The 19,570-nt window shown below is 42.9% G+C and overlaps 2 protein-coding genes across 4 annotated transcripts; one reads left to right on the top strand and one right to left on the bottom strand.

Moving 5' to 3' along the window:
• Nucleotides 1–4,944: 4,944 nt before the first annotated feature.
• On the bottom strand, nucleotides 4,945–8,729 carry LOC306837082 (beta-1,3-galactosyl-O-glycosyl-glycoprotein beta-1,6-N-acetylglucosaminyltransferase 4-like). Of its 2 annotated transcripts, none has more exons than XM_079364560.1 (2): nucleotides 8,581–8,729; nucleotides 4,945–7,076 (listed from the first exon to the last, which is right to left on the bottom strand). In XM_079364560.1, exon 2 carries the CDS (start codon nucleotides 7,066–7,068, stop codon nucleotides 5,767–5,769), a length of 1,302 nt encoding a protein of 433 aa, XP_079220686.1. In that variant the 5' UTR covers nucleotides 7,069–7,076; nucleotides 8,581–8,729; the 3' UTR covers nucleotides 4,945–5,766. The 2 variants fall into 2 exon arrangements, with proteins under 2 accessions (XP_079220686.1, XP_079220687.1); XM_079364561.1 differs by having other exon boundaries at nucleotides 4,945–7,048.
• Nucleotides 8,730–10,944: 2,215 nt separating this feature from the next.
• Nucleotides 10,945–19,568, top strand: LOC306837227 (3-hydroxy-3-methylglutaryl-coenzyme A reductase-like). 2 transcript variants are annotated; one of them, XM_079364796.1, is made up of 20 exons: nucleotides 10,945–11,086; nucleotides 11,975–12,193; nucleotides 12,540–12,651; nucleotides 12,739–12,826; nucleotides 13,267–13,351; nucleotides 13,457–13,562; nucleotides 13,936–14,042; nucleotides 14,140–14,259; nucleotides 14,759–14,892; nucleotides 14,978–15,285; nucleotides 15,588–15,754; nucleotides 15,861–16,055; nucleotides 16,370–16,528; nucleotides 16,611–16,768; nucleotides 16,895–17,000; nucleotides 17,098–17,268; nucleotides 17,384–17,524; nucleotides 17,625–17,783; nucleotides 18,275–18,429; nucleotides 18,513–19,568. In XM_079364796.1, the coding sequence occupies exons 2-20, from the start codon at nucleotides 12,032–12,034 to the stop codon at nucleotides 18,559–18,561; spliced, it is 2,682 nt and encodes an 893-aa protein (XP_079220922.1). In that variant the 5' UTR covers nucleotides 10,945–11,086; nucleotides 11,975–12,031; the 3' UTR covers nucleotides 18,562–19,568. The 2 variants fall into 2 exon arrangements, with proteins under 2 accessions (XP_079220922.1, XP_079220923.1); XM_079364797.1 differs by having other exon boundaries at nucleotides 10,945–11,090.
• Nucleotides 19,569–19,570: the final 2 nt, after the last annotated feature.

Below are 19,570 nucleotides of genomic sequence, written 5' to 3'. Positions count from 1 at the left end.
GCCTGACTGCTATACAAACTAAAAACAGAGAGAGACTGAGAGCTGTTGAGGAAGAGCTTCGTGTGTGTCTTTCTTCAATTTCTGCCAGGATATCAACTTTGTGTTCATCCAAACGAGCCCAGGTTTCACACTGAGTGAGTAGAAATATTTGTATTTGTGTTTATTTGATACCAATTCAAGACACTTTGACGAGAATTACTTTATATTGTTAATATGGGCTACATAGTTTCATTTTTTTTAACATTATCGACTGGTGGTGTGCCTTGAGATTTTTTCAATGAAAAAAGTGTACCGTGGCTCAGAAAAGGTTGAAAAACACTGTCCTAGGCCATCCTAGAGATGTGTCCTGGGTCGACCCCGAGGCCTCCTCCTGGAGTAGAAGGAAAAGAAGGAAGTTCAACAAAAGAAGGAAGTTCAACAAAAATATGTTGATAGTTCAGCTTGAGACCAGAGGGAAACCAACAACTTCAGGTATACAAGTTTTTCTCCACATAGTCACCCTTTCTCCCGCAGTCGTCTTGTAATTTACTGTTACAGCGAATCAAAATAAATATGAACGTTATACAACGACAGGTTGAAGCATTGACCAAATACCTCCTTGAATAGCCCAAAAAAACACGAATCTCCTGATCAGGGAAGTTGACAGAGATAAAGACAGACAAATAGTGACACCCTCGTTGACCCGACGTGTCAGAGTGGAAACAGTGGCTGCTTTGTCTGCAGAGTAGAGATGTGTAAACGTCAGGCCCAACCTGAAGCATTCAGCGCCGTTTTGTTCAGCACTTGGTGCTTTCTATTGTGTTGCTCAGCAGCGCACATTGTTTGACTCAGAGGTGTTGGCCTTGACTTGTGCGCTGCTCGGCGTTGCATCAACAGATTTTTATTTTCACACAGACCGTAGTACCTCAGATGTGATCTTTCTTTACAGCAAACTTCTGCATTCAGAACATATTTTTGCAAAGTCCTTGAACAAGGCTTAACGCATTCTTTGAATCTCGGCTCAAAAACTTTGTTGTAGAGAAAAGAGGTGACATGTTTTCTCACGCTGTTGTGTCTTAACCTTTTTAACCACTTTCACATTACCTTCATCAGGTTCTGGTTTGAAAAACGATAGCGTCCTGCGCAGTCACAACATATTATCTTGTATTTATTTTCCGGGCTCGGGAGGTTCATCGACAGCAGCCGCCACGCTGGAAATCTTATCTCAGCCTATAACTTTCAGTCAACAGAACGACACACTTTGGGCCAAAGCTGAGGCGGCTTTTAGGCCTCTTGACAAATCGTTTCTTTGCGCCGGCCTAAAACGGAGCTGTTTAAAATAATTCACCCCTGTGCTGTTTACCAGTGATGACAATAGCTAATCCAACCTATTTCATTTGTTTTAATCAGGCTGTAAACATGTTTGTTATTTATGCTTACACTTGTGTGTTTGTTCGTGGGGCTCAAGCAGACACTCGACGAACTCTAGGATTTTGCACTTCCGCATTGGTTTCCTTTTTCAAGACCTGAGGTTGCCGCTTGGCTGGAACCCTAATGTGTGGATGCTTTAAAAAAAAAAAAAAAAAAAAACTTAACAAGCAGCCTAATTATTCTTGCTGACAAGCTTATCAGAACTTGTAAGTTGAATACTTATTTCTGAAAAGGAGATGTTTTTGACAAGAAATTGGACACATCCACTTCGAAAGATTCATGTTTTTAGTGTGTTGAGCCCATTACAACAGTGACCCTGTCTTCATTGTGCAGTTCAAAGGTTCTAGCTATGTTACATTAAAACCAAAAACAATATCATTAAAGTTATTTTATCTGTCCCAAGACTTTTTATGCATCCTCCAAAAATCCTTTTTTAAATAACTCCTGTACGTTTAGTAGTTTATCACACCAGGGACACTGGTGCTGTCTGTCCCTGTGTGCCTTTCCAGATAAACATAGGCTGTTACTAAGCTACGCTGTTGCTTAGAACAGGAGCAATGCCAGTGGGAAAGAAACGTGACTCTTCGAATGCACACAGGAAATCATATCATATATACAAATCAAGCCTTTCAGCATGACCCGTCTTTTTGTCTTAACCACCACCCTGCCTGTGAAGAAACCACTAACAATCAGTCCATGATAGTTCTAACGGCCTCTTAACCATCTTACTTTTATAGTCGTGGTGGATGTTAATCATTTAAAGGCTTTATCTAAAGTTTTAAAGATAAAAAAATACCTAACCTAAAAGACAAACGCGAAACGGAACAGTGAAATCTGTGCGAGAAGAAATGAAGAAGTTTAAGCGAGTGAGTGTGTAGAGGAAATCTGTCACTACAATATGTGCTGACATGGAACAAACAAGAGGATGGAGCGCTGTGCTGAACTCTGACAACAGAGAGCCAGACAAAGATTGAGCAAGAACAGATCACAGACCATTAACAGTGAGGACATGCGAACGTGCATGACACACACAGAGAGGGCGGCTGAGCTGTGCTTTGAAGGTTGCAGCAACACTCAAAGCAGTCTTTATGTTCACCGGTATTGTCAAAGTGTGTGTGCATCTGTGATCTGTAAAAAGGTCAGGTGTATAAAAAAAGACTCTGTTGTGTTTTTCGTTTCATTTTTGGGAGAGTTATAAGTAGTTCATGCTGAAGTGTTGTTGTGATGTGTTTGATTTTATAGTGTTTATTAAGCTACACTGAAGCGATCATGTTTCTTTTGCCCTACAGGGGTCTGGTCCAGTATTTGAAATGTGGCTCGTCCACCAGTGCCCTCTGTAATGAGGAAATATTGTGCATAGAGTGAGCAGCTTAGAAAATATTAACGTACACAAGAGTACATAGTAGAGAACATACCATGCACTTTGACTTTCATGTGTGATATTTGAGTCTCAGACACTAACTTAGGAAAAAAAATGACATGAAAAAGAGTCCGAGCCTGATTCTCAGAAGGTGATGACTGCCATCACCCTTCATGCTGCACGCTATGCAGTATCCCTCCAAAAATGGAGGACCGTTTCCTATGATTGAAGCATACCCTGCTTAATTTCTTTACTCTGAATGAGACTATTTCACCAAGTTAACCTCCTGCAGGAACGTTTTGAATGAGGAACTTCATTTTTGACACGTTAGACTTGATAATGTGCTCTCATCTCTGTTTCCTGTCACTCACTTTCTTACAATGTCATCATTGTGCCACTTGCTTTTTTTCACCCTAAACCACAGTGTTTACACCCACTTGTGGCTTTTACATAGAAATACCATGCAGTAGAACACCCAGCTATTACACTGTCAAGATGTGACCTTAATTTACAGTGTGAGGATAACTAAAGAAAAGTTAGTGGACAAAGGAAGTGTGACTCTCTTTCACAACACAAAGAGGGAAGCTAAAATGGACTTTATCATTTCCTCAGATGGCACACTTCTTTCTTTTCCCCTCACCTTTGTTGAGTTGATAAGAGAACTTCTGCTTCTTTGAGCGTGTGTGTGTGTGTGTGTGTGTGTGTGTTTCATGCTTGTGATGTTATTCTTACCTGGATGCTACTTTGAGGACGTTAGCGTGACCTCTTCGGACGTGTTGATGTCAATGAAGCTTAATCTGATGTTGCTCTTTTGGAAGTTCTTTTGGATTTCTGTAATTGTAAAGGCCTTGTTAAATCTGAGGAATACCTGTACTAATACTCACTGTCGTGCTGTTATAATTAATAACGAATGGTGTAAACACAGAGCTGAAAACAGCAAACCCAGAGGGAGTTTGACTTCACTCTTTCAAAAAAGTGTTTTTTCCTTAACGTGAGGAAACATTTGACAAATTACATATATGAATGTTTAAACGTTGCACACCTTTAAAGTGACATTTTGCCTCTTTGAAACCTCATTTTCATCTTGTCCAATGGTAACACAGGGAGTGAAGAATCAAACAGATTGTTGTTAAAAGGATCTTTTCTGAGTGTCATATCATGCCTTGCAGGGATATTAGAGGGGACATATGATAAAGAATTCACTTGTATTTAAACATGTATTTGAGCAACCGACCTACAGAACGTGAAATAAACCCATCCACTCCTTTGTTTGTGGTGTGCATAAGCCTTACAGCACAAAAGAAATGATAAGTTTCAAAATTTCTCAACTTGAGACATCTCAAAAATCCCCTCTGCTCCCCTGGTGTCTCCTCCCATGGACCCCACCCCCAGCCTTGAGCAAAACTTTTGAGCAGGTCTGCCATTTTTATTCTCACAAAAAAGGAGTGAAGGAACTAAGGGGTGGGGCTTATTGCATTTAAAGAGACACACACACACACGCACCAAAACGGAGCGTTTTGAGAGAGCTGGTTTCTACAGGTTCACAAACCTCCTCTGGTATCTGGTCATGTTATATTTGGACCAAAGCTCAGCACAGAAGTTTCATATAGGCCACAGGGGACTTATGGAAAAGGGGGAAAAGGAGTCTAATATGCCCTCTTTAAGGTCCAAATGCAGCGAATTCAGTAATCGTATTAGGTTACAGGAAACACACTTCGGTATGTGAATTTAAAGTAGAGCAGTTAGTTACCAAAAATAGCTCCCTCATAAAAGCAGTCTGTGAAGTAAATGTGGAGACAAAGACCACAATGTGTCTTCTACCGCAGAGAGTCGCGTCACAACAACACAACAGTCTCAAAGAAACTCACAGCTGAAAGAATGCAGACGGTACACGTGCATGTTTTCATTGTTTGCTTTGTGCAGAGGCTGTGCAGTGACTGCGGTTGACCTGAAACACATCATTTAACACAAATACAGATTCTTTTTGACATCATACCAAAGCAAACAATACACCCATAGGATCTTTGAAACTGGTACAAATGAACCAACAATGATCAAAGAATCAAAAGCAATATTTAATGAATCGTTCAGAGGATTCTTGATTTTGACGCCATCATGAAACTAAAATGTTTAGAAGATTATTTTGAAAAATAAAGCTGACTCAGAAATGCATAGAAACGCATGTCGGAGCATGTGTCATCCTTTATTTGGTGAGACATACGTTGGTTATTACCTATAACAAGTTTGACTGTGTCTGAAACCACAGACTACATACTGCCTACTAAACACTCAAAATATATTACACACTGACCAGGCCGTTAGGATGCTGTTAGCATGCTACTCAAGCTAGCGCCATGCAAACATTCATTACTAAAACAGCTACGTGGACATTTTAATATTGTTTGGCAACATGTGAATTAATTTTAGTACAGAACTTTTATTTTAGACTGCTAGTTTGCTGGCTGGCGAGCTCCGTGATTATAAAATCTGAAAGCAGCAGTGCATTGTGGGGTGGATTAGTATGACCAGTATGCACCAGTTTCATGCTTCAGAATTCTGGTAGATCTAGTAAACATGCGGGTATTTCTTGCATACAAAAAGTTGCGTACTATGATTTCGGATCATGCTACATACTCAATGTGTATGACTAGTATGACAGTGTAGTTTTGGACAGACTTTATTTTATCATGTGGCTTAATTTCCTGCATAGTAAATACTTCATATACAAAATCAGTCACAGTGGACTGTCAAGTCACGTCAACACAAGAATTCAAACTTGTGTATCTAAAAGAGGAATATTTTTCGTCTTTAAGGCTTGAGGAAACTGCGAGGATGCTGGTGGACGATTAAAGGGTTAATCAAGCATAGGATTCTCACCTCACTATTAAACACACCCAGGTCTGATCAGTCTACAGGGGATCCTGCCTCACCTGAGGGTGTCTTCATAAACAGCAAAACACCTTGAGGTTTCAAGACATCTGATGTTGTGTTTTGGCTTAATGTTTTGGACAGGAGGAAAATACTGTTGATTGGAAAAACTTTTGTCTTTCCTCCAGCCTCTCCTCAAGGCACTGAATTGCAACTGGGTCCACTTTGGGGTCAAACTTATTGGCAAACCAGTGACCATAGTTCAGTAACCAACGCATTTCTGCTGCACCAAAAATACAAACGCTGCGGACATGTTTCCCTGTGCATGGCGGGTATGCTTCCTCCTCCAGGTATTCCCACTTCACTAGTCTAGTCTTACTCATCAGGTCGGTGATATCATGCTCAGATCTGGGTACCTCCCCTGGTACACCTGGCATTCGCACAAGCGTTGCCCAGAAATGTTCATCTGGAGAGAAAGTGTCCTCTGACCAGTCCAGGAAATCCTTAACCACAGCAGAGGAGTCCACGTACGCAATAAAGTCTCTTGATAAGACAAAGTAGGCACTACCAGTGAACATCTCCGTACCATGTGGAGGGGGCGTCTTTATCTGCTCCGTTGCCTCTCGCCATTTGACAAATTCACTATTGTCTCTCAGCTCATGGTGGAAAGTAAATCTTTTCTTCTTGTACTCGGTAGGCCGACATGTCTCCAGCATGTTTGCTCCGTTCAACTTCTTGAGTTCTGACACCAGCTCGATGTTGGTCCTGAGTGGAAAATCCTGACCACAGAGGTTGATGACATACTTCCACTTGATTTCCGACCTCAGAAGGTCTGACACACAGTTGAGATCAGCTTTCAGTCGGGTGATGTCACCATAAAAGGCCGCTTCTATCTTGGTGGCAATAAAAACATTAGGTAAACACGCGGCTAAATCCTTGACGGCTGAGATGAACTGAGCTGAGGACTTTTCATCGTAGTGGATGCAATAGATGTTAGTTGGCGAGTAGATTGCTTTGATAAGCCTCTCCACCATCCATGCATATTTATGCACAACCAGAGAATAAGCAATTGGAAAGTCCTTCTCCTCCTCCGACACACACACCTGATCATAACCTCTTGTCTTCGTGAACATCGGACAGTTTGAGGTGGCTGTGGACAGACTTTCATCTGTGTCTTCAACAAGTTGGTTTGTTCTGGTGATGAGCCATTTCCCCACCTCCACTGGGTCCATGTCATATATTGCTTCACAGTTCACTCTGTACTTTTGAAACGTCTGAATGTCTACAGGTGGTGGTAAAGATTCAGGGATGTAGTTGTACTTCAACAGCAGGACACACAAAGTCAGCAATGACAGCAGTGAAAGGATGAACTTCCTTCTGAGTTTTAGTGATGAACATCTTGCCTTCATTCTACAGGGAGAGACAAACATAGAGAGACCTGAAACCAAAAGAATATCATGCTGTTTTCTAAACAAGGTATTATTTTATTCGGTTACGTTCTTAAAATAATACAGTAAATGCATTATGGCCCAGGATCACACACTGTAAATAAACGTGGACAAAGCCTGAGCGACGTCACCCATTGACTACAGAAGGGGGGCTTTAGAAGGAAATCAATAACAGTCTCCATGCTGGAAATGACGTCTCAACCTAACGTTCAGTCAACCTAAAGACACACTTCAGGCTGAGAGCTGGAGCTGAAGCGATGTACAGCTGAATTGGGTGTGTATGTGACTTCCACGGCTTCTGCAGCAAACCTCAACTTGAACTTGAGCTGCAGGTTTTTGCACTTCTAAATTGGCTTCATCTTTGCCGAGTTTGCTGCTTGTTTTTGGATCTAGAGTTCCCCAATAAGTTCCCCTGTTTGAATGTTAAAGGTGGCTTAAGATAAATTAAATTCCTCTTTTAGTCACATGATGCTTTAGTGTGTTTTATGAGCTTTCATTCTTCTGTGCTGTCTTGTAAATGTTTATATGTACTGTGTTTTATACTCTAATTACGAAACATATTCCTCTAGGGGCAATAAAGGTTTCATTATGAAGGTCATAAGATGTAATACTTTTGCCTTTAATCTACAAAGCAAATGAAGGATCAAATATGAGTAGTTTTGCAGCTCTGACATAAGGTCGGGATGGAAACAAATGAAATCAAGGTGGGAATGTGAGGGTTAATTGAACTACTGAGCTCTTTAAACAGGTAGAAATTGCTAAGATAAAACCATCCAGTAGTTTTATCTTTGTTCTTTTGTTTGTTTTTTTAAACAAAACTCAAAAAACAACTCATTTTTTTTTATTTTGTAATATCTGTTTCAGCCACATGAACCCAAACACCAAACATGGAGAAGCATTATGCGCTTATGAGCTTTTTTATTGTTCCTGATTTTGTTGCTAAATAGTAAAAACAAATAGAGAAATATGATAGCCTGGTGTCCCATTGAATGAATGCACATGCTTTCATTTCTTCTTTTCATGTCATTAGCCCAAATTGAAAATTTGATTATTTTGCAATGTCATTCAAACTTGTTTTTTTTTTTTTTTATCTCAAAGGCAGACTCCTCAACAATACCACGTGCAACAGACTATTATAAAAAAAAGAAAACATTTGTTTCCTCAAAATCAATTGTTAAACACTCTGCTTCTCTATTCTGCGTCAGACGTTTATAGGGAATTAAAACCGAAACTGTAGACTTTCATCAACATACCCGCTTTAGACACCACGTGTGAATCTGACAAACCTTTATTTGAATTAGTGGTTATAAACTCATCTTGATTTTAAAAGGCACGCAGCACTCTGCTGTCTCAAACCTAAAAGTTGGATGCACAGTTAAAACACAGTTCTGCACTTTGTATAATAATAATAGCGATATAACAATACATCTCTGACACAGTCTTTAGTTCAATATTAAGATACATGAGTGTGTGTAATACATGAGAAAACCTTACCTGTTTTAAGAGATGTGAATTTAAAGCTATCCGTGCCTTTTCACCTTTTTGTGCACGACTTGTATTCCATCGTAATTCAAATATCTCCAGGAAGAAGCTCGCATCGCAAACTACATTTTCAGCTGTCCAAAAGTGCATTACGCGTTAAATAAGAGTCAACTGATGTGTGTGTGTGTGTGTGTGTGTGTGTGTGTGGCTCCGATGAATCAACGCGGAAAAGAAGAGGGTGGGCCTCAAAGTGGTACGACATGGTACGCTTAACTTCAGATAACAGAATGCAAATATGATTCAACTCACTTCTTTTTTTTTTTTTTTAAATCAACGCCAGTGTTCGTCATACAAATAATATTGGACTATGCACTTACTGGAAATGTGATGGAGTAATAGTGTGAGCTGCGTGTGCGCAGCCCCGACCCATAAACAGATAATTAATAGGGATGAATGAAAACCGCGTGCAGTCATCTGATCGAGAATCACTTGAAGATGAGAGTTAAGGACGATGATGCACCCAGGACAAAGTTGAGGTTAACTTTGCACAGTGAAGTTCATTGTGAACCGAACAGTCCGGTCATCGGGTGAGACTGTTTAGACCAGTGGTGTCCAAACTTTTTTTCTTGCGGGCCAAAATTGTCACGTTAGAATCGCTAACGGGCCACAGGTTTTTTTTTTTTTTATATTGGAAAGAACTTTATGTATTTTGACCTCTTCAAAAAATTAGGTAAATACACAATAACTAATTGCAGTGGGAAACTGTTGTGTTCTAATTTTTTGGAGAGAATAGTCAGGCTTTTATAGGTCTCCCTCGCTAACATGAAAAAGAAAAAAAGAACGAAATATGCCATCTGATGAGGCCTGGGGCCAAAATCTTCTAATTCTTTGATTTGAAGTCAAGGGCCACAAAAAATCCACTCAAGGGCCACAAATGGCCCCCGGGCCGCACTTTGGCCACCCCTGGTTTAGACGGCTGAATGGACCACGATCGGCTGGCCTAAAACCTGTCAGTAACCAGATCCGGTTAATGAACATAATGATGGTCGCAAATGTTAAATCCTTTAAATGCATTGTTCGTGTTACATGTGTGATTGTGTTTTTGTGGGAACGAAAGGAATTAAGAAACACGAGGAAATGCATTCAAAGTAATCTGAAGTTTATGAGAGTGGCCTACTTAAAGCAGGATGAATTAAAGATCAGTATTTTGTTCTTCATGGCAACACATGTTCTAATAAGTTTGGACGTTGTGTAAAAATAGAAATAAAAACGGTATGTGTATGTATGGGCCACATTTATTTGAATATGCTCCAAAGATAAAATATCAACTGTTGTAACGGAGATGTCATTGTTCTTTTGAGAGAATCTGCCCTTTTTTTTTAAAATATAAAGATAATATGGGTATCTTTATAGACATGATTTAATTAAAGTGAGCTATGAGAGGACACATGTTTCAATACTAAAAAGTAGTATTTTATCAGTAGTTTATTGACTTGACTGCAATTAAACAAAGCTTCAGTCATAAATTCTGCCTGCAGCACGCAGTGATGTTCATAATGAACAATGATGTTCATACACCTTTAATCCAATCAAATCACACTGTCCATGTATACTTTCTTTTGTTTCTAACTTTGTAATTTTTGTATTTTAACTTTGTACTTACATCTTGACACTTTATTATTTGCTGATACTTTATTCTGTTTAAAAAAAAAACTTTTAGTATAGCTGCACTGTCGTTCATTTGATGCTCTGTGTGCTCTTGAATTGCCCAGGGACAAATAAAGTTTTTTGAATAGAATATAATTGAAACATGGTCTATTAGATATAGGCTAGTTTTAAATTGGAAAGTGGAACATAAACACTCAGTGCTCTTCCATATAAAACGGTCATGAAACAGTGTTACAAGCTGAATGGCCCTCTAAGTCAGAAAAGACTTAGAGGCCGATAAAATAAGTTTTGAATCTGGAGAAATGCCAAAGATTGTGGTCAGAGGGTTTGGTTTAAATTTGGACTACATGTGTATAAGTGAGCCTAGAGCGATGAATCACAGGTTGGGTCCACATCATGAGGAGGTCAAGAGTCGAAAGAGGGATGGATTGAAGATGTCTATGAAATGATCTTTTGAGGGGGGCTTTTGCACTGGGGGTTGGGGGGGGGGTGCAATTTCATCTGTGCTGTATGTTTAACATGGAGCATATTTGACAAATAAACAACCTTGAACCTTGAACCTTGAACCTTGAGACCTGGGTCTGTTCAGAAGGATTAACAGTGATTAAATCCTGCAGGTGGCAGCAATTCAACTTCTTGGGTGTCAATTGTCAATAAAACCGAAAGAAGAAGAAGAAGAAGACGTGGTCACGCACGGCACGTCACGTCACGTTACGCACAGTCGGTGTCGCCATGTTGGATCGGGTTGCGTCAGTATGAGGGGAAAGCAGCTAGCTGAGCGGCTCAAACTGTCACCATGAAAAGGACCTTAAGGACTCTCTGACCACAGGAAGATTTAACCCCATTACATGTACGTAAGTTAAACGATGTTATCGGTGACTTGTCATAAACGTGGCATGATGACGTGATGTTATATTAAAAAAAAAGACCTTTATAACGACGTAAAGAAAAGTCAGTCAGGGGTGTGTCGGCTAATGTAGCTCGAGCTAACGGATGCTAACGATGTCCTCTGTTATAAAATATCTGCTGTGCCAAACAAATACTACAAAAAAAGCGAGCTGACAGCCAGCTATGAAACCCAACTTAAACGGAAGACGTAAAAATGAAACTTTAACACCTCAGTTTGTTTGTTTCTTTCTTGTTATTAACCGACATCATTGTAAGCTAAACATCCAGACATGATGATTTGGCTTTAACCTGCTGTTTGATTGTGGCATCTTCCACCTCAAATGTAACCTGGGTCTTGTCATGTTTATGTATTTAATTTATTAATCTGTTAGGGACAGTGCATGTTAATGATCAGCTGTTAAAGATGCCAGATTAAAGCAGAAGTATTAGTTCATATCTGTTGTCTCTATAGGCAGGTTACAGAGGCAGACACTTAAATAAAGGGCTCACGTGACACCAGACAATAACAGAAGGTGAAGGTTAAAAGTTGTCACAGACTTGGTTTCTTTTTCATTCTCTGTTTGAGGTGTGTTTTGAAGGTTGGATAATGTCTTTTATTGTGAAAAGGAGAATATTCCAATATTTGACTTCCTTTAAATGACAGATGAGATTGTCCGAAGGTCGAGCGTCTGTCTGGGACCTCACAGTCTCCAGGCTGGTGCTAACACCGCCGGCAGACCTCAGCTTCATAACATAAAGTACTTCGAAGGAGGAGGAGGAGCAAGTCCGTGTGAGATTTTATATATTGGAGATGGTGTGTTGTTGATTTTTATCCTTGCTGTGTTTTCAGACGTGAGCCTGTGTGGGACTTCAGGTACGAAGGAGGGAAGGACACTCTGCTCGGACCATGTTAGCTCGACTGTTCCGGCTCCACGGCCTCTTTGTGGCCGCCCACCCGTGGGAGGTGATAGTGGGCACCCTCGCCGTCACCGTCTGCCTCATGTCCATGAACAGCCTGGCAGCCAGCAGCCAGATGTGCAGCTGGAACGAGTGCCCCAAAGTCGAGGAGGTGAGTCTTAAAGAGAGAAGCCTGCTGGCTGTGAAACGAGAGCTTTTCAGCGTCGGATGAGATATAGCAGCGCTGCTCACTCATGTCAATAATCAGGATCACTATTCTTTTCAATGATGTCACAGTTGTTAAACAGGATTACCCGTTGATTTTTACAACATCTGGATCACATGCATTTATCAAAGAGAGAGGACCAGTTTACGTCTCTCCTGTTGTGTGCACAGATTGAGGTGCTCTGCTTCTCTTTAGAGTTTTTTTTTCTGCAGCCTCTCTGTGATAGTTGTGATCAAGTCTTCAATGAAGGAGCAGTTGATGAACGTGTGTATTGAACGTGGTTTTTTTGTAGAAAATCCAAAGCAGTGACGTAATCATCCTAACGATTACACGCTGCATGGCCATCGTTTACATCTATTTCCAGTTCAAGAATCTCCGACAGCTGGGATCCAAATACATACTAGGTTGGTGCGATACATTGAAACAGCGCTGCTTTGTATCGGAGTCCCATATGTGATGAATTCAACTTTCAACAACGTTCTCTTTTTCAGGTATCGCAGGACTATTCACCGTGTTTTCCAGCTTTGTTTTCAGCACAGTGGTCATCCATTTCTTTGGGAAAGAACTGACGGGGCTCAAGTAAGTTCACTGAGAGATATTGTTAAGTAGCTATAAGAGCTCTTTAACGTCTGGATGAGGTGGCTGTCATATGTTGTTGTTCTGTCTGCATCCTGCACTGTTTATACACTAGATCAAAGGTACACGCACGCACACGCGCACACACACACACACCCACACACACCTACACACACACACACACACACACACACACACACACACACACATTGCTTTTCAATGTTTTTTTATTGAAAATGTGGAATCCACCACCAGGGGGCTCTCAGTCAAAACAATAACAAATTCTGACAACCTCAGAGCAGACAGAGCCTCTCCTAGAGGGGGCCGGGACCCCCAGGTTGGGAACCAATGCCCTAGAAAACAAAGTCAATGAAGAACATTGTATTAAAAGTAAACTCATCAAAAGTCTGTTTCTGATTGTTGTTTGACTCTCCACCCTGCAGTGAAGCGCTGCCGTTCTTCCTCCTCCTCATCGACCTATCCAAAGCCTGCACCCTGGCCAAATTTGCCCTGAGCTCCAACTCTCAGGTAAAAGACACACAGCTCACTGTTCAGTATGTACTGGAAGCTGTTGGTTTTGATGACATGGCAGCTGAAGTATCTCTGACCTGTGGTCCTGTGTGTCGTGTGCAGGAGGAGGTGAGGGAGAACATCTCCCAGGGCATGGCCATCCTGGGTCCCACCTTCACCCTGGATGCTCTGGTGGAGTGTTTGGTTATCGGTATTGGCACCATGTCAGGTGAATATTCATTTTCCTCCAAATCTTTGTTGAATGTTTCTGCACATACAGGAACATTTTGTTTGAGGAGAAGCAGGATGTTTTGTTTGTAGTGCTTTACTCCTCTAGTGTTTCAGAGGGCCAAGCAACAGAAGCAGAACACATTGACCGTCATGCAGTCCATGAGCTCGTAAATCTCTAAATACAAACACACCTCTAGATGTGAGAGGACTCACTTATGCTGTTTTATGTCTCTTCTCACAAGTCAAACTCAGAGTACAGAAAAAGAAAGTTCTGATCTGCTGCCATCACCAGAAACCACGTGGTGGTGTTTTTTTTTACTCGATCAGTCACGCTCTTGTTTGTAAAATACACTTCCTGTTGTTTCTTCCAGGTGTGCCTCAGTTGGAGATCATGTGTTGTTTCGGCTGTATGTCCGTGCTGGCTAATTACTTTGTCTTCATGACTTTCTTCCCCGCCTGCGTCTCCCTCGTTTTGGAGGTAAGGATGACACGTGCAGCTGTTCTGTCAGATGATACAGTTCAGAATGAGTAATTGTCATCCCATAATATTTCCCTGTGTGTGTGTGTGTGGGTAGCTGTCCAGAGAGAGTCGAGAGGGCCGTCCAGTCTGGCAGCTGAGCCAGTTCGCCCACGTGCTGGCTGAAGAAGAAGACAACAAACCCAATCCTGTGACACAAAGGGTTAAAATCATCATGGTGAGACACCAGCTTCAGCCTTTCACCACCAACGATAAATAAACATCTGATATACATCTGATATCGGTCTGTAGAGACTTGGGTTGGGAACCGAAGGCTCGCCTGGTTCAAGTCTCGGCATTGATCAAGTCCACATATTGGCCTGGTAGCTTAGGAGCTGCCAGTTTGCTTCCTGAGCACTGCCTAGGTGCCCTTGTGCAAGACCCCAGGGCAGCCCCCTCACTCTGAGACCTCTCCATTAATGCATATCCACAGGGTCCTGTTTGTGCATGAGTGTGTATTTCAGCCTATGTGTGTGTGTGTGTGTGTGTGTGTTCACGTCTATTAAACAGTGTAAACTGAATTCCCCCTTGTGAGATAAAATCTGACTCGTATTATAAAATCAATAACAAAACAAACTGAAATAATAGGTGAATAAATGATGATGGAATTGAACGCACAGACGGCGGTTGTGAGGCAGATTGAACAGCTCAGCTCTTCTTCTCCCTGTCGTCCTCAGTCTCTGGGTTTGGCGTTGGTTCACGCTCACACTCGATTAGCGGCTGAAAATCCAGGTCACAACCGCACAGGGGAGGGGCCCATCACCCAGAGGCTGGACTCTGCTGGTCCCATGCTGTCTTTGAAGCTCACCAGGTAAAAGCATGGCTGGAGGAAGATTCCTCCTTGTTGCTTGTGTTTGTTCAGTGAGCGGCTCATGACGGCTCCGTGTCTCCTGCAGTATGGACCTGGAGCAGCTGATCACTCTGGGTCTCGCCCTCCTGCTGGCCGTCAAGTACGTCTTCTTCGAGCAAACTGAGAACGAGTCCTCCCTGTCCCTGAAGAGTCCCATCAGCAGTTCTCCTTCGACGCACAAGCCGAGAGCCACAGGAGACTGCTGCCGGAGAGATTTCCAAACCCCGAGAGCCCAGAAGATACCGAACGGCATCTTATCGACCGATCCTTCATCATCATCATCATCATCATCATCATCGTCAGTCCCAGACTCTCCAGCTCCTCCTGACACTGACAAGGCACCACCAGGGGAAGGTAAGTCTTAAAATGTCCCTTCTCACCTTTATAACTGAAATAAAACCAAAAAAAAAGGAAATGAATCCTAGCATTAGCATTAGCATGAGCTCTAGACTTTTAGAATTGTACAGAAAAAAAAGAACAAGTCTGGTTTCAGGAGATAGTTGTGTAAGCAAATGGTTAAGGTTCCCCTCTCATGTTTTCATTGGTGATCAAAGAGATTATTATTATTTTTTAATATCACAGAGCTGTTTTTTATTTATTTATTTTTTTGTAAAGAAAATCGATGAAAAACTTGAGCTTCATTTTTGACTCTGCAGATTCCTCAACAGTTGGGACTCAGCCTCCTGCAGCAGTCGTGGAGAGTGGCCCCTGTCTTTCGTTTGAGGGAGGGGCCCCTGCTCCCGAAGCCTCTGTCCCACAAAGTGACTGTAACTCGGAGCTCCGCACGCTGGACGAGTGTCTGCGCATCCTCTCCGACCCTCAGGTGAGCTCGTCGCAGCACGCTGACGTCTTTGGTTCGGAGTTCAGCTGCAGGAGTTTTTTTTTTTTTTTTAAACTCTCGTTGATTTTCTTTTTTTTTTCTTTTTCAGAAAGGTGCCAGATTTCTGAGCGACGCAGAGGTGATGAACCTCGTAGCCTCTCGTAACATCCTAAACTACAAACTGGAAATGGTCCTGGAGACTCGGGAGAGGGGCGTGGCCATACGGAGGAAAATGCTTTCATCCAAACTGCCCGTTTCCTCCGCTTTGACGGGTCTGCCTTACCAGGACTACGACTACTCCAAGGTACGGAGAGGAAGAGGAGGGATACCTTCATAAACTCACCAGTTACATGGCAGTGGGACATGACGCCTGATACCCAGGATCATCTGATGATGTCATCAATCTGAGCCTGACAGAAACAAGAATTCTTTACAGATGTTTTATTTGTCCTTGAGTCTTAACAGCTGCTGGCTGAAGTGATCTGCTGAAGCAATGGAAAAAAATCTTTGAGCCTTTTTGAAATTTTCCCATTTTCTTACTTTTTTTTTTTTTTTTTTTTTTAAATATATTTTTGAGACGAAGTGTAACCCTTGTTGTTGTTGTTGTTGCTCTTGTAGGTCATGGGAACCTGCTGTGAGAATGTCATCGGATACATGCCGGTGCCAGTAGGAGTCGCCGGTCCCCTCCTGTTGGATGAGAAGCAGTTTCATGTTCCCATGGCGACCACAGAAGGCTGTCTGGTTGCCAGTACCAACAGAGGATGCAGAGCGCTTTCTGTGAGCGAGCGCCGTCTTCCTTTTTGATTCTGTGTATGCGTGTGTTTTTTTTCTTGCTGACTGTGATGCGTTTCCTGTCCAGCTGAGCGGAGGCTGCCGCAGCAGGATCCTGGCTGACAGTATGACCAGGGGCCCCGTGGTCAGGCTGCCCTCAGCGTGCCGGGCAGCAGAGGTCAAAGTGTGGCTCGAGACCTTGGATGGATTCAGTCTGATCAAAGAGGCTTTTGACCAAACCAGCAGGTCAGGAGAAACACACAATATTTCCACGTTCATGCAGTATGAAGACATTTTAGTTTCAGTGGGGCTGCTTGTGTTTTCAAGGATTCAAGGACCTGCAGATACTGAATCAATGTTTGTCCTCTCCAGGTTTGCTCGTCTGGACAAGCTGCTGGTGGGCTTAGCTGGGAGGAACTTGTACATCCGCTTCCAGTCTCAGACAGGAGACGCCATGGGCATGAACATGCTCTCTAAGGTATCAACGAGTCTGAAAAAGAGTCGAGAGCAAATCCTCTCCTGTCTCTGCTCCCTCATTTTAAACTCTGATGTGCGTCTTTGTGTTTTTGAATCAGGGGACCGAGCAGGCTCTGCACAGACTGCAGCAGCAGTTTCCAGACATGGAGGTGCTGGCTGTCAGTGGAAACTACTGCACTGACAAGAAGTCCGCCGCCATCAACTGGATCCTGGGCCGAGGGAAGTCTGCGGTGTGCGAGGCCACAATCCCCGCCAAGGTGGTCCGCGAGGTACGGACGACTTCAGCTGTGATCTGACCCCCGACCGCTGGATTTATCAGCTCAGTCTTCTCTGGTGTTTTAGTGACGCTGAACGGCTCTGACAACATCTTCCGTGTGTCTGCAGGTGTTGAAAAGCAGCACGGCCGCTCTGGTGGAGCTCAACATCAACAAGAACTTGGTGGGCTCGGCGATGGCCGGCAGCATCGGGGGCTTCAACGCTCACGCTGCCAACATTGTAGCAGCCATCTACATCGCCTGCGGACAGGTAACGTCCGAGCCTTTCAAACCGTGTTTCTCTACGTGCTGCATGTAAACACGCAGAGTCAGAACAGCTGTGACTCAGAGAGAGCGGTTATTTGTTGCAGGACCCGGCTCAGACGGTGGGCAGCTCCAACTGCATCACTCAGATGGAGGCTGCCGGCCCCGAGCGAGAGGACCTGTACATCAGCTGCACCATGCCTTCCATTGAGCTGGGAACTGTGGGAGGAGGCACCAACCTGCCGCCTCAGCAGGCCTGTCTGCAGGTGATCAAGGGCGGCGCTTTCTGGAACATGTCATGATGTGTTCTTTCTTTTCATTTTTAAAACAAAATTCATCTCTAAAGAAGACATTTTGGGGTTTGGGATCAAAATAGGACGAAAACTGAAAAACTAAAAAGGAATTATATATATATATTTTTTTTTTCTTTTTCTGAAGGCTGCAAAGTCCCTCTGCACCTCTTACTGTATCAGGGGTATTAACAGAGCAGTAACTTTCAGATGTGGATGTAAAGCTCTTGCTGTTTGTTAGCACATTGTGCCTCTTGTGCATCTGCAACATGATCACGCAGTGTGAAAGCACACGCTGTGACACCAGCATTAAGGCCTTTACACGATTCAGTCTCAGAGCAGAGCTAAGCACTGTTTCAGACTTCAGTGATTTTAAAATGGCTTTACAGATACAAAGGAAAACGTTCTGTGGCTCGTTTTGTTTTTCTGATGTGAAAAGTAACATCCGTTTACACGCGTGTCTTCAGATGCTCGGAGTTCAAGGTACGAGTTCAGACCAGCCAGGCGAGAACGCCCGTCAGCTGGCTCGCATCGTCTGCGGCACGGTGCTGGCAGGAGAGCTGTCCCTCATGGCCGCTTTAGCTGCTGGACACCTCGTCAAGAGCCACCTGACTCACAACAGGTCGGATATTTGACCCGCACGTGTTCTCTTGGGATTTAGACACCGACGGTTTTTCTGACTTTGTTCTCTTTATTTGCTTGTAGATCTAAAACGAACCTGTCGGAAACTCCTCCATCTGAATCAGCGGCGTGACACAAGCTGTCGACGGAGGATCTTCAGACCGAGCGAGCGCGGCTGCGAGGACACCGTGAGAACGGAGGGGGACTCTTGTTTTCTGAGCAGACGGTTCTGAAGCGCTGTGGGTGAAAAGGTTCACGAGGCCCAGCGCGTGCTGAAGGCCACAGACAGTTTGTGCTCGCTCGTCTCGCCTGATCAGTTGCACAAAAGACTTCATGGTCGAAGACGTTACTTTGTGTTATTTCATTTGTGCCATGTCTCTGCAGCTGAACATTGGAGCAGAGTTTTTTTGGGAAAACATTTGATATTGTTTTGGCACTGATTTCTGACTGTGAATTATTGATGAGGTTTAGATAATACTCAAAGGTAAAACCCTTAACACTGCACAAAGTCTCTGACAAGTACCCAGTGCCTCTTGACGAGCCTAACGGCTTGTTGCGTCCCACGAAGAAGAGGCAAACCGTGTGCAGAATAAATGCACGACTCTCCTGGTGTTCTCTGACAAACAATACTTTGCACTTGCCAAAAGCTCGCCTGAGACAGCGCCAGCGCCGCCGCTGCTGCTTAATGAGTCTTAAAATGCCTGAATGTATTTTAAACCAAGTCAGTGCTGTGGGTTCTTGAACTGAATTCTGGTGCTACTGTATACCGTGTATACTGTAGGAGTGTGGCTGCTGGTTCCAGGAAGAAGCTGCTGATGTTTTTTTTGTTGTGATGAGGGGAAACAGGAAAAGTTGAAGTATAAAGCCATATTAACTTATTGTAGTTTTTTTTTTTCTGGTACATTGTAAACATGGAGATGATTACATGATTGGACAGATTAGTTTAATTTACCACTGAATACAATGTGTGCAGATTTGTCCTTACTAAAATAAAAGTGGCCTTACGTACCAGGAGAAGTTCAGCCATAGCACGTTCCAACTAGAATATTTAATTTCAAGTTGCTTTTCTGAAAAACTTGTATTGTTTAATTTAAAACAATAAATAATAAAGGATGCTTCATTTACCAGGAGGGAAACCGAGG

The sequence above is a fragment of the Symphodus melops genome (genome assembly GCF_947650265.1).
Source record: "Symphodus melops genome assembly, chromosome: 16".
NCBI classification, from domain to species: Eukaryota; Metazoa; Chordata; class Actinopteri; order Labriformes; family Labridae; genus Symphodus; species Symphodus melops.
This window is presented reverse-complemented; position numbering and strand designations above follow the sequence as displayed.

Bases quoted from the DNA above. Each gene is read 5' to 3' on its own strand.
- LOC306837082 (XM_079364560.1), bottom strand. From the start codon at position 7,068: ATGTTTGTCTCTCCCTGTAGAATGAAGGCAAGATGTTCATCACTAAAA.
- LOC306837227 (XM_079364796.1), top strand. From the start codon at position 12,032: ATGTTAGCTCGACTGTTCCGGCTCCACGGCCTCTTTGTGGCCGCCCAC. The intron at 12,827-13,266 runs GTAAGTTCACTG...TCCACCCTGCAG, and splicing joins AAAGAACTGACGGGGCTCAA to TGAAGCGCTGCCGTTCTTCC. The intron at 17,525-17,624 runs GTAACGTCCGAG...TATTTGTTGCAG, and splicing joins TCTACATCGCCTGCGGACAG to GACCCGGCTCAGACGGTGGG.